The sequence below is a fragment of the Ciconia boyciana genome, chromosome 19, assembly GCF_034638445.1.
Source record: "Ciconia boyciana chromosome 19, ASM3463844v1, whole genome shotgun sequence".
Taxonomy (NCBI): domain Eukaryota; kingdom Metazoa; phylum Chordata; class Aves; order Ciconiiformes; family Ciconiidae; genus Ciconia; species Ciconia boyciana.
Window position 1 is genome coordinate 7,923,471 of NC_132952.1, and position 13,872 is coordinate 7,937,342.

General features: G+C 38.3%; 1 protein-coding gene across 5 annotated transcripts in view; it reads right to left on the reverse strand.

The window, feature by feature from the left end:
* Positions 1-13,872, reverse strand: part of PANK4 (pantothenate kinase 4 (inactive)) — a 33,323-nt gene that overhangs the window by 14,560 nt on the left and 4,891 nt on the right. For all 5 annotated transcript variants that reach the window (XR_012045763.1, XM_072883567.1, XM_072883566.1 and 2 more), the window contains 9 exons: positions 11,733-11,916; positions 11,090-11,182; positions 9,428-9,581; positions 8,271-8,452; positions 6,645-6,726; positions 5,398-5,498; positions 3,315-3,470; positions 2,245-2,357; positions 1,572-1,659 (listed from right to left, as the gene is read on the reverse strand). Coding sequence is in view for 4 of the 5 variants with exons in the window: in XM_072883567.1 (XP_072739668.1) it covers positions 1,572-1,659; positions 2,245-2,357; positions 3,315-3,470; positions 5,398-5,498; positions 6,645-6,726; positions 8,271-8,452; positions 9,428-9,581; positions 11,090-11,182; positions 11,733-11,916 (1,153 nt within the window). In the remaining variant the exon portion in view is untranslated. The remainder of the gene's footprint in view (positions 1-1,571; positions 1,660-2,244; positions 2,358-3,314; positions 3,471-5,397; positions 5,499-6,644; positions 6,727-8,270; positions 8,453-9,427; positions 9,582-11,089; positions 11,183-11,732; positions 11,917-13,872) is intronic.

Below are 13,872 nucleotides of genomic sequence, written 5' to 3' on the forward strand. Positions count from 1 at the left end.
AGAGAAGGCTTACCACTAGCAGATTTACAAAAACTGGAAGAGACTTTTGTGATTTTTGCATCAAGAGTTTCATCATCCCAGATGCTTAGACGCTCTTGAATTTTTTTCTCTGCTTCTGTCTCCAGTGAGATCAGTGTTACATAGCTAGTTATCTTAAAAAATTTAAGTGATACTGGGTTCCATCTTTACATCAAGATCTTTTATTGGCAATATCTCATCTCAATTACCAAAAAGCAAATATAAGTAAAAGCCACCTCACATATTTTTTACCTTTTTCTTAGAGTCAATGTAACATGTGACAATACAGCTAGGGAGAACCTTCTATGTATTTTGTAGAAATAGATCAACAGTCAGAAAAAAGTCTGTAACCAGACACTGGCACTGCTGTTATTTCTATGTCCACACAGACAAGCGGTGAGGATCGGACCTACACAAGTTATTTTTGAGAAATACTGACTTCGCATGTCCTCTCCCCCAACCATATTACGTTGCACAATAAGAGACAAAGCGTAAACAGCTGCACAATGGCAACAAATATTTTTAAGAGCTAGAGGTTAGGCATTTGTATACACTCCAGCCCAACTCTGCTGAGTATCTCAAAAATTACAAAACTAATCAAGAATCCTTTTACAGCACAGCAGTAAATTAATCCAGAGACACTATGTAGGAAAGCGCACAGTTTGGTTTAAGGATAGATTGCCTCAGCAAGTAAGGGAATGTGGGAAGGTTTGTTTGGGTTTTTTCCAGGCCTTTTTTGGACACGATGAGGTGAGGGAGGATGACTATCTGTTTATGAACATCCCCCCTTCCTTTCCTTCCCTTTGGGGGGGGGTGGTGAGGACAGAAAAGAAAACACACTTGAAGACAGTAAAAGGAACACAGAAACGTGAGTTCATAGCATTGGTGACTTTTGCGTGGAGCTGTTGAGATCATTAACTGCTCTACAAGATAACAATGCTAAGTGTCTTTTACAACAGTCTGCAGTTTACATATTTATTGGAAAGCACTTACATAGCTACACATAGCTTTAAATTTGAAAATGGTTTCCACACCATGAAGAGAATTATGAGAAAGAGGAGAAAAAAAGAAAAATCCCTGAAGTCTGCCAGACTGCAGTAGTAGCCTCAGTATAAAGGGAAATCAAGTGACTGTCCTCAAAATTGAAATTCTCAGGTCACTTGCGAGGTACTCCACAATCAGAAGTGCAGGCTTCTCCATGCAGTTTCCTCAGTCCTAAACTGAAGGAAACACCTCCCCACAGAAGGAGCAAGTTACAACAGTATCTGATGACAGACACCATCAATTCGCTTCTCAGATGTATCAGACAACTGAAGCTGGGAATATTTTTGGTTAGCATTATCCTCACCATGAGCATGTTAGAGGTCAAAGGCTTTATACCCCATTACCCATTGCTGTTTCTCCTCAGCGACAACCACCAACTGGTTAAACCTGCTGCAAGGTAGCCAGTTTAATCTCTCCCCTATATGCCATTACTTATACAAAGTTTCAGAGTATGGAAAAAGCGTCTTGAACTTACATGTTGTCCACCCTGTAAAGCAAGAACAACTTACCTTTGAATAGGGATCCGGAAAATTGAACTCGTTTAAACAGTGTTCCCTTGTATCCAAAAGACTTCTAACTGTTAAGGTACCATATGCACTTTAAAACAGGGAGAAGGGGGGACAAAAAGAGAGATAGAATCATAGAATCATTTAGGTTGGAAAAGACCTTTAAGATCATCAAGTCCAACCGTTAACCTAGCACTGCCAAGTCCACTACAAGATCAACTATTTCAAACAGAAAAAAGTTATTTTCTCCTCTGTTTCCGCTGGAAGTCATAGCACATCACACAAGCACTTAAGTTAAAAGTTTACATGCTACATGTGCTAAACGGTATCTAAGTGGTAAATCTACCATACAATTTATTTAAATACAGAGAGGGACAATGTTCAGAGCAAAGCCAGATACTTGCATTAACGTGCTACCATTTTTAATAACCATGTAACAATTTTTAATAATAAATCTTCTGCCAATAAAATTTTTTCCATTAAATGCCAATATTTGAGATCCAAAAGTTCTGTGCAGAGGACCTGATGTCTGGCACATCAACTTGCTATAGACTCCAGCATACTTAGCTTTCAGTTTGCTCTGTTTCATAACCTAATTAGCTTTTAGTTAGCTTTTAATTTGCTCTGCTCAACAGAAGTAGCAAGTGATGAAAAAGGGAAAAATAAAGACACTTACAAAGGCTGCTGCCTGAGCGTCTGGAGCTTATTCCAGTATTTCTGTCGGAACTTTTCAGCTCTCTCCAGTGCATCAATAGAGTCTGGTTGACTGGCTGCAGCACGCTTTGCCACCTGGTACAGAAATGAGGCAAGACAGAAGTTACTAAGTGAGTTCTTCCTCCATGTAACTGATCTGAAGTTCAGCCTGAAAAATAACCCCTCCATCTGCTATACTGTTCGGTGCCTGCATGCCATCTAGTCCCTCCCACACAGTATCTTCCAGCTTTCCTTTACTCCAACCATCAAAGAATAATTTTAAATACCTCCTTTCTTCCCAAAAGATTTAAAGTTTATTTTCAAGACTGTACTTTCAGAAATTAAACACAAGTTCTAACTACTTACAGGAAGGGAAAAAAAAATAACAACACACACACACACAAAAGGAGAAACAGGCAGAAATTTAAGAGTCCACATCAACCCCTTGTGGTTTTTTTTCTTTACTACAGTAAGGTCAAGTCGACATGCTGCCCCTGTGTTTTTCCCAGCCCTTTTCCTCCTGACACACACTCATGAAGCTTCTGATTCAGATTTGCTTATTAAGTATATATAGCTCTTCAGTACTAGCATGCACTGACTGAATCAGTTTCACAGTGCAGAAAAAATAACACGTCTGATGATTAACTCATGCTCTTCGAATGCAAAAGTGGCTGTAAGTCAGCAGGACTGCTCCCAAGAGGAAGAATAATGCAAGTATCTTTTTTGGCCTTTGATTGTATAACCATCCTGCTTGCCAGCTCTGTATAAAGAGGTGGTAAGTGCCATTTAAGAGAGAAGATGCTTTGAAAACACCTTAAAAAAAAGAAAAAACACCATAGGAGAAGAATACTTCTGCCTTTGAAGGCACCAAGCCCTTCCTTAGGAGACTGGAACAAAGTCAGATGCCTCTTAACAGGGGAGAGAGAACTGTACTTACACACAATCGGTTTGACACAGCAGGCATATTTTGCAGGGTAAACGCGTTGGTCCACAGAAGATTTATTTGCTAAATATTTGTGTCATTCATACATATGACTGTCTTGTGACATTTACCCCATCCAGTGCCTCCTCAAAGCAGGTGAGCCAGTATTTTCTGGCCATGGCATCATCTGTGAGGTCAACAGTGTCTGGAATATAGGTTGATGGGTCTTTCAGCAGGGGTAGGTTAACAAGCGGTCTCTCCAACCTATCCATTTCAAGCATGTCAAACTAGGTGAAAAATGAAAGAGATTTATTAGAACTTACTCAGAAACTGATTCATAACAAATTAAACTAGCACAAGGGCTACAGAAGTCCATCCACAGTTAAGACTGACAAATTTGCGGACAACTATATTAGAGTATGTGTCATCATAAATAATCCACTCCCCATGGATTATTTATCCATGCCCACCCTATAGATAGAGATTATCAAATTTCATGATGAAAACTTACTATAGGCCCTCTATTTTATTATTTTCCTTCCCTTCCTCCCCAGTACTGTCAAATCTGCTGGGCTATCAGGTTCAAAGACAGGAGCACAAAGAGCTGAGCACAGGCTTGTCTGTAAAGGAATGTTGCTATGCGGCTCTACAACTTCCTTCTACAATCCTGATCAAATCTCCCAAACTTTTCCTCATGCCTTGTGAAAACACTGCTTGGGATCAAATTTCTAAGATAGAGATTAAATTCATGTGAAATATGTCTAGTTACACAGCTCTGTACATAAAGGGTGCCTTATTTCTTGCGTCTAAAAAACCTGTGCACATTTATCTTTATTTTATACAACTATCTAATCACATTGCATTTGCGAACACTGCATGGCCTAGAAATGTTCAGACTAAGTAAAGATTAAAGCCCACAACGTAACAAGACTTTGTGTACATAAACCAAAGTGGTTGCTATAGAACAATTGTCTTCAGTGTTAATTTCACTGCTTAAAAGCGGACATTTCTGAGCTATGATTGTTGCAAAGACATTTCACTTTACGTCAACAAAGTGAGTGCCAAGCGATAGAAGAATTCAAAATGGAGAAGCTGTGGACAGCACACCACAGCTGGTTTGAGACTCCTGTACCACTGCCAGCATGAAACAAACATAATCTTTTCACAGATTAAAAGGGTTGACAAACAACAGATGATCCTTACATCTGCATAAATACTTTTTAAAATATGTCATCTATTTTATGATTAAGAAGGATCATGTTGTTATTTTTTTTGGTCGTACTTGTAATCCACAATTTCATTACAATAATTTCAGTTATGGCAGAGCTTAAAATTAGGTATATTTTTTACATATAGGCACAACCCATAAAATCTATCATCTGCAGCTCAGAGTGGACTTATATTAAGGCTTGGTCTGGGAAACGATTCAGTAAGAGTTCTGCACCTCATCTTCAGGCCTAAGAAAGCCAAGCAACCAAGAGAAAACAACTAACCAAAGCCAACACCTGCTCCTCCCCCCCGCACCCTATAGCAAGTATAGGAAACTAATTCCTGAAAATGGGGAGGAGGTAAATCAACGATGGAGGAAATTTAAAAAAACTTGACATGAAAAACACTGACATGCAGATCAGTAAAAGACAGTAAAACACAATGAGCTCCACTATTCTATCTTCTTCTCAAAAGCACTTCAGTAGATGCAGTATTAGAATATTTTAAGAACCTTAATGTATTTTCTGATTGCTTACTGTATGCCAGTTTCACTGTGAAATCGGAATTACTGTATTGTCAGTGTATTTAAGAAATGACTGGGCTCATGCTCTTCTGTCCAATTATATACTTCTCTTCTCATAGGAAGTAAATAAGCGCTGCTTAAAGACAGTGGAACATCAGATTCAAAATTCTGAAGCACGATATTTCAGCTGTAGCAAAATCCAGCTACTTCAGAGAAAGGGTAAGAGATGAATGTTTCCCTCCCTCCCCTGCTTTGGTGAAGGAGAATAAGATAAAGTAGCAGCCGCAATCTGTTTTTATGAGACATTACATCAAACCATCACACAAGACAACATCACACATGACACAAGACACCATATTAGTCACTTCTTTTGGTAAGCAGGAGTCCCAGGGGCAAGAGACAACTAGCTTGAGAATAGTCATCTCTTTTCAAATCACCATTACTAAGAAAAGGCACTTAGTTTTAGGAAAGACACCACATACTGTACCACTCCTTGTTCTCTGCATAGGGTAAACATCGGGTGATGTGCTCATAAGACCAGAACTCCCAGCATAATTCTCTCCCCAGCTATACTGATTTGGATCTAGAAAAGAGAAAGACAGAGACACACATAATCTGAAAATAAAACTGAAAATACTCCCATGAGTGAGTCTAGAGTTAGCATCCCTTCAGAGAAGCTGCTTCACTACAAAAGCCATCTTCCCTTGTCTTTAAAAGTAAACATAATTTTTCCCTCTAACCCCCAAAAGAAATGTTTCAACCACTCAGTGAATTACCTAGCTCTAAAGAGCTTCAACCTGAATGAGACATGACAATTAAAGTTATAAAATAATTCTTTTTTTTATAACTTGTCATTGTCATTAACAGCTGTAACCAGCATGCCTTCAAAGCACTATCACTGATCATAGACATAATTTCTTATTTCTAAATCTAGATCCATTATTAACAAAATATAATTACAAAACTCTCAAAGCACAATGTAAGTTTCATATAAACACTAAAGTTACTTATAGAAATTTTTTTTATTTGAGAAAAAGCTTAATCAAGTTCAGATGTACAGTACATGCTGCAGAAGTAATGTCTAATTCCTCAGTAGCTGGTTCCTTGCCCACATCTATAAAATGGGTATGAAAAGAATTCCACATCCATTATTCTGAGGTATATTTGATGCTTACTAAAACTAAGTAGCATTAACAACCCCACTGTCTGTTCCACTATAACTAATACACTGACTGGCTTGCTAGTACATCAACCAGAAAAAAAAAAGAAAAATGGCAGAATTCAACCAAAGCACCCTATACCCAAAGAATGCTGGACAGAAGTCTCATCCTTCATAAATGTCTGTGAGGCTTTTCACTCTCAAACACAGTTTTGAGATGCTGTTCTTCAGTACATTAACTGAATTCAGAAGCTGGCCTCTTAAAGAGGGGGAAAGTTCTCAGAAACCACATTTCCCCAAGTTGATTTAGAGTTATGACAGTTCTTTGCAGAAATGCAGAAAAGAGAAGAGCCAAGTCCTGCTGGCTTCTCAAAGGTGAGCAGGAAAAACAGTGAGAAATTAAGATGTCCCTGCCAGAATATATAAAACCAAAGCCCAGCATCTGTGTTTATTAGTGCCAAATGTATTTATTTAGGCAATGACTTACATGCAGCCTCTTAAGAGAAACTTGGACATTACACTGACATTTCAGAACACAGCATATACAGAACATAGCAGTGCTGTACTTACTGTCTTGTTCGGCTCCTTTTAAAAATGCCCCAATGGCTCCCAGGTAGCCTTCATGTCTCAGGAACAATGCCTGAACCTCTCCCTGCCACAATATGAAACATTGCAATTGGATGGTCCCTGATGGCTAGTATGTACTACTTTGTCACTAGTTTTACACTTAAATTTAATAGAAACAACTAGACGATGGTAATATTCATTTGTGCTACATTCTAACACATTCAGTAACTTTAATGGTGCTTCTGAAACACAGCTTCAGGAGGAACTGCTTACATACATCATTCCACAATTATTAAACAGCTGGGGAAAAAAACACATGCAGAAGTGGCGCGTATTCTAAGCCTGCACAACCACAGAAGCAGAGGGAAGCCAGTGCCTTCACTAGAAAAGATCACTGCATCATTCTATGAATACTCAACTCCTCTTGCTTGAACAGGCTGGAAATATAAGGTCATCTGAGTTCTAAGTCATCAACCTAAGTGTGTGCCACTGCGCATCCAACACATTCGCGACATTGCTCATTATCTTTATTTCATTACACTGCTATTCAACATTCAACAACATACAGACACTCTGTATATTATCCACAGGCAAGCATTTCCCCCATCAAATTAGTTAGTTTAATTGTTCATATAATACACAAATGCTAGAGAGAATAAGAACACCCTCCATCCTAGCAGCAGGGTCCCTTAGCTTTCCTAGGCAAGGCTGGGTGAGACAGTGCCTACTCTAAAGGAGAATCAGCTGTGTCTGCAGCAGCGACTATAAGAACAATTAACACTGAGGTAAGCTATAGTAAGAGATCAGCTACAATTCACAGGGACATTTGGATTTGAATCACTGATAAAACTACTCTTACAAGAACCTAAAGCTGCAGGTTTGCAACAGTTTTCTTGAAACCCAACAGAGTTTTACAGAAAGGGACTGCAATGGTGAAATAAAGGGGGAAAAAAAAGCAGTATACAGGAGTCTCTTGCCTGAAGCACTGAGATGAGAAAAAAAAATTGTGTCATCTATTCCATAAAATTGCAAAAGCACAGGAACTAATCTACCTGTAACACCCATTAAGTGAGCTTTTGGACTTGACTGTTCTTCTAGTGAAAAATCTTGAGTATTTTCAACAGCTTCAAAACTTGCAAAGAACTACAGCTTGGTTGTTTTGGGTTTGGTGGGGGGTTTTTTTTGAAAAACAAACGAAAACCAAAAACCCCCACTGATACTAACTGCTAACTATCTCAGCAGAACAATCCCACATTGCATAGCCTAGGGGGTGAAAAGAAATAGTTGCAAGTCAGCAAGAGGAACTGAGTAACAATGGTACCTATCCAAGAAAATAGTGAAAACTCATTACTTGGCAGCTACAAGACAGACTGTCAATCAAAAAATAATAATAAAGAGAGAGAGGGAGGGAGGGAGGGAGAGAGAAAGAGAGGCCAGACAGAACTCCCAGGCAATTCACATTGATTTTACCCCTCCCACAACGGATTTTTATAGCCCTGCCTTACCTACCTAAACAGCAGCCCTCTGAGCTTACTTCATGTGCAAATTAATTTATTAAAGTCTCCCAACAACCTAGAAAGATAACTAAACACGTGACTTTGCTATTAGGAAAATCTCTGTTTTCATTACCTTGGAGAAGAAGTTGATACTGTAGGTTATTGTGCGCATAGTAACAGGGTGACCCCGAATAAAGAATCCTCCAAAATATATTTTATCTAAGTTATGGAGTTTGGCATAGAGGCAGGCGAGTTGACCGATGTCATTGCTGATCATATGTAGTAAACTTTTTGCCATATCTTCTTTGGAAAATTCTTAAAGGAAAGAAATAGTAAACCAAGTTAAACACAGCTGAGGAGCACTCAAATGGACTGTACTTTTCTAACAGATAGCCTACAGCTGGAGAAAAAAAAAGGGAGTTTGATCAGTCTCTTTATGTGTATAGAAGAAAGGTGTTCCCCCCCGCCCCCCCCCAAATCTTTTATATAAAAGTACTTCAAACAACAAGGCGTGTGTATTTGACTGAAGATATCATGAAAAAAACACTAAGCCTCTGTGAAATATTGCTTGAAAGAAACCTGCTTGAAAGGCCAACGGCAAATGGGCAAGAACTTCATTTCTTCTCTCTAGGAACCATGGATAATGGTTCATCCGTCCATCTTGACCTGAGATGCACTGCAAGCATTTTATTATAGTACTGAAAATAAAATTGCAAATTATAGTAAATCACTGCCATAGGTCCTTTTCTGGACCAAGAAAGCACATATATTTCCCATATGAATCAATTAACCAATGTTAATTGATTGGCTAACCAGACAGCTATTTTTGTCGTTTGCCTAGACTTACGCAATCCCAAACTGAAAATCTGAATGCCTGCTTGTAAGGCAGTACTATATAAGAGTTTTAGTCAATAAAACATTCTGCAGGCAAAACACATGTAGGCAAGATCATGAAAAGGACTGGTGGTTATTTTCCAGCTCTACTTGTTAGATCATTATAAACATCAGATTCCCAAGGGCCAGAGGAGATGGTTGCACTTCTCATTAGTTTCAAACACCAACTCCAAATAACTGGAGCAACTCAAGCAGTGCTTCATGTCCCCTCTCAGCCCAGCATGCATAACATGGGGAAATGGATAAGACATGTTTATGCTGATGAAGCTGGCAACTGTTTTTCCATCCATTTAAGTGTTCACAGGAAGCTGGCACAAGCAGCAAATCCACGCTGACAGGCAATATAAAGCATTAACTGTATAGCAAATCTTGGGTAGATCTTTTAAATACCAATACCTTTATCTGCTGTAGTAGATTTCCCGAAGCTGCTAGCTATCAGATTTCCACTTAGCCCCAGGGTCTGGTAGGCACCTCCATACACATCTTTCACCAGCATGTCTACATTTGTGTGCTGTCCCTTTGAAGCGAGTTGCAGCAATTCATCAAATTTCTGAGGATGAGAAGCAGAGTTACTCTAGCTTTCCTGGACAGCCAGAGAACCTTGCCCATAAACGCAGAGTTCTGCAGCATCTTTACTGACCAAAACCAGGGGTTTTGGCTTGTCTTAGAATCAACCTTCCCAGCAAAAGATACATTATTTCTAATTACAAGGACTCATCCAGAGTCCATGTCTTATCAGACAGACTGATCTTAAGTGGAGCTCCTTTAATGATGAAAAGCACAACTGTCCTCTTCAGTTTTCTGCAGTTATCTGCAAATAATTTGTTGAATTTCCCCTGAAAACTAGAGATGGATCAGCACATATAAAATAGTCAGAAGCCTCATGCATCTCTTGTCCTGGAATGAAGTCCGAAACACAGTAACTAAGAGCAAACAGAATTATGTCTTCTTGAGGCATAAGGAAAAAAATGTTTAATAAACCAAAAGGCTAAGTCTGCCTTTACTGTTGCAGAAACGCATTAATGTCCCTGAAATTAAACTTACATGCAATCTGCATGATACCAATACTTAACTTATAAGTCTGTTAACCCTAATTTCTTCTTGTACAAAATCTGAGAGAATTAAAAGCAAACATTGTCATGTTTTAAGATCTCTTTTTTAAAAGCATCAAACAAAATATTGCAAGTATGGGTCTTCCCTTTGACATTTTCTTATTTGGTGCATATGTAACTCTAGCTTTTTCTACACCACTGACATTTAGGGACACCTATTTAAGCCACATGGATCTTTGAGACAGGAAAAACCAGCATGATTTAAGAGCTGAGTTAGGCAGAGCAGTACTAAATTAGGCCTTATTCTGGCAGATTACCAACCTGGGATTTAAGTGATGAGCCCCTGAAACCGAAATGTGTAACAGAGAGCGCCAGAATTCCTCCTCTCTACTCCCAGACATTTTGCAGTAATTGGGTGCTTTCTGCTTTGCTTCTGCAGATAATATTGCAGGAACTAGGCAGGCATTTCATGTTGACAAAGAGTACAGAAAATTAAGAGGCCACTTTGAGGAGGCTATTCTCTGCATTATAGACAAGATTTGTCCTTGTTGAGAAACTCCGAGTCCCAAGTAGGGTTATTATTTTGCCACTGATGAGCATCTTATCGTTTTTATCCCTATATTCTACCAGTATCTTTTTGCATTTAAGGCCTCCTTTTATGCATCAGAAGCATCAAAAATATGAACATAAATCAAGGACTCAGCTTTGTTACCTAACAGTCTACAACCACAAGCACCTAATGGAGAGTATTAAAACTGTCCTGAGCAATTGTTCTGTTTCTGCACAAGGGCAGCAATTCTTTGAATAAAGGGTAAATCCCCCCAAGAGACAAGACATAATTTTTTGGTATCTTCTAGTACACTAATGTTGGACTTCTGGTTTTCCATACAAACATTACTTAAAATAATTATTTCCCCCTATTCAAAGAGTTTGGCATTCCAACATTTCAAGCTGCTTCTTAGCATCTCATTTAATCCCACACCCCTTAAAACTGACCCTTCGATACCTTTGTTTTTGTAAGCAGTGCTCCAAGACCCCAGAATGTTCCACCTCCAATTGAGCTCCCTCCAATCCATTCAAATTTGTCTTCTGTTTCTACCTGTCAATGAAACAAAGCAGATTTGTCTAGAAAGCCCTACTATAACTATAAACACACAGTAAGATATGAGAGCATGTGGGGATTTTTTTGAACAGTGGAATTAGTGCAGGCAGAACTATTTAGTTGTGTAAATATCAGGTGACAAGTTCTCCAGAGGTACATGTTCCACCTACTTATACCACAAGCAGTTTCTGAAATCTTTGTATTTAATTCTTGGCCAATAATCCTAAATATAGACATTAAATTTTGTCCCCTCAACAGAGTATCAAAACAAACAAACATTAAAAATTACTCTGATCTGACAGCCTTTGTCCTCATCAGTTAATATAACAACTTCTCTAAACACCAAATTAAACGTGATTAAAAAAAACCTATGGTAGTGAACAGAAAAGCATTCATAACTCAGTAAGAAATTGAAATTTTAAAAAATCATTATTTTCTTTCTAAACTTTTTATTACCCAAGAAGAAACAACTACAAATCTAAAACAGTAAGATGTTTCAGATCACCTTTATCAAATTCTACAGTAAAACATTTTAGCAACCACTCACCTTCACTATAGAAACACCAGAGCCAATATTCACCAGTAAATAAGGGAAAATATTTGGATGGTTTGTCTGAAATCGGAATTCTGTATCTGAATCTTTCTGGTACGCAAACACTTCATGGGGTATGTTCCTTAGCACGAAGTTGCATCCTTTAATTAGGCAGGTCATTACATCTTCTTTATCTACTCTGAGGGGAAGGGGGAGAAAAAAAACCCCTTACATAAATTCCACAGTCCTATTGATAAGCAAGGATGCTTTTAGAACAGTAGTTTTTAAAGACTTTACATACAGGAGATAGTAACCCACACCACATGGCAAAAGTCCAGATCTCTTAAAACATCTGCGTATGTTCTGATGTTCATCTTCCATGCCAGAACACACAGTCTGAAGTTAGACTGTAGTTACATAGTAATTTTAATCTTACGTTAACCATGCTGTCATTAAAAACAATCCTGCTCCCCTGTTTGCTTGTTTACACCGCCTCTTTAGTGCCCTAGTGCTAGCACAAGTATGTGCGCACCCGTGCAATAAAGTAGGTCAGGAAACTTATCTGGAAATTAACTTAACAAAACAACTTCCTAACACGGAATAATTTTCTATTGCTCTTCCCCTTCCTCCCCAAACAAGGAAAAAAGGCCCCCCTCAACATTTCAGCACTCATTTATGACAGATTAAAGTGACTGCGAGGAGCCTACTACTGTGATTAACAAACACAGGAAAAAAAGACTTCTCACAAGAATAATAGGATTCACAACAGTATATATCGTGATTATGGAGTCTAGGAACATGATACATAATTTAGATAAGATGAACGATGTAGTTAAGTCAGCTAACACTTACTGACTTCTGTATCTTATGTACTGTTACTGATTTATGGTAAATTTCTTACATGAAATATCATAAGCCTTGTTGAAAACACATAGACAAAGCACAAATATGCATCTCAATTAATACAGAATGTTTTATGTTTGTCAAGATGGAGAAGGTGCTGCTTTCTGGGCCTGTGGACCGATTAAGTATGTCATTACTAAATAAAAACAGAGAAACACAAGCCACATAAGAAAAGGAGGGAATTACCTCCTTTTCTTGACTAATGGATACTTAGGAACAGCCAATAAGGTACTGGTGTAGGCTGGTTTGGAAAAAAGTTAACAGAATCCTACCTATTAGAAGACGACAGTTATTTGAAAAAGTAGTATAAAAGAAGATGAACACAGTACCTCAGAAACTGAAGCATGTACTGTGTAGAATTACAGCATGAGAAGTGCCTTGAAGTTCTCCCCAGTAACATCAGGTAATGCTTTACATTGGTGTAAATTAATGATATTTTTATCTATACTCACAGCAGCTTTTTAGCACACGGTGTTTGATAAAGATGTTTGAGTGTTAAGTTCATGAGGCTGTAAATTCATGAGACTGTCCTTTAGTCTCCTGCAAGCCCATGCTTCTGCATGAAGTTTTGGTAGGAGCTATGCAGTAAGTTACTATATCATATTAATTTCTCACTTCTGAGCATGTACGGAAAAATGTTAGAAGCTTTTGGAACCCTACCTTGAGAACCTAGGCAACTATAGAGATTAGATACATCCAGGAAAAAAAGTGTTTGCTGACAATTTTGCCTTTTAATAATAAAGTTGTCTTGTGGATTTCATCCTTAGACTTTAAGTAGAAAGGCTGACACACTTGAACACACCTCATCACAGTAACTGATCAAAGATTCTCAATTAAAATTCTCGTTAGTAATGAATTTACTAACTACTTACTACTTTATTTCAAATATTATTTCATCTTATATATGACTGTAGGTTTTGTGTATTTGGATCTCTACTCCAGTGGAGTTCAAGGCTATATCCAAAGCATGCTACTGATAGGATACATCACTGAAATGCTGCTACTTGCAAGGTGAAAAATAAAAACCGTTACCATAATCATGATAGAGACTAATTTAACTTAAAAATGCAGTAGGTGCAAGTTAGATCCTTTATAGGAAAAAGCTGTGATAGTACCCTGCTTTTTTCTTGTTACTGTCTTTCTCCTGAGCCCTGTGTTCCTGCCTGTTGGCTCTATTCCTGCACCTCCGCCATGTCGGTTAATGATACAGTTATCTTTTTGCAGCTTATGTTCACTTAACAAGTCCATTCAG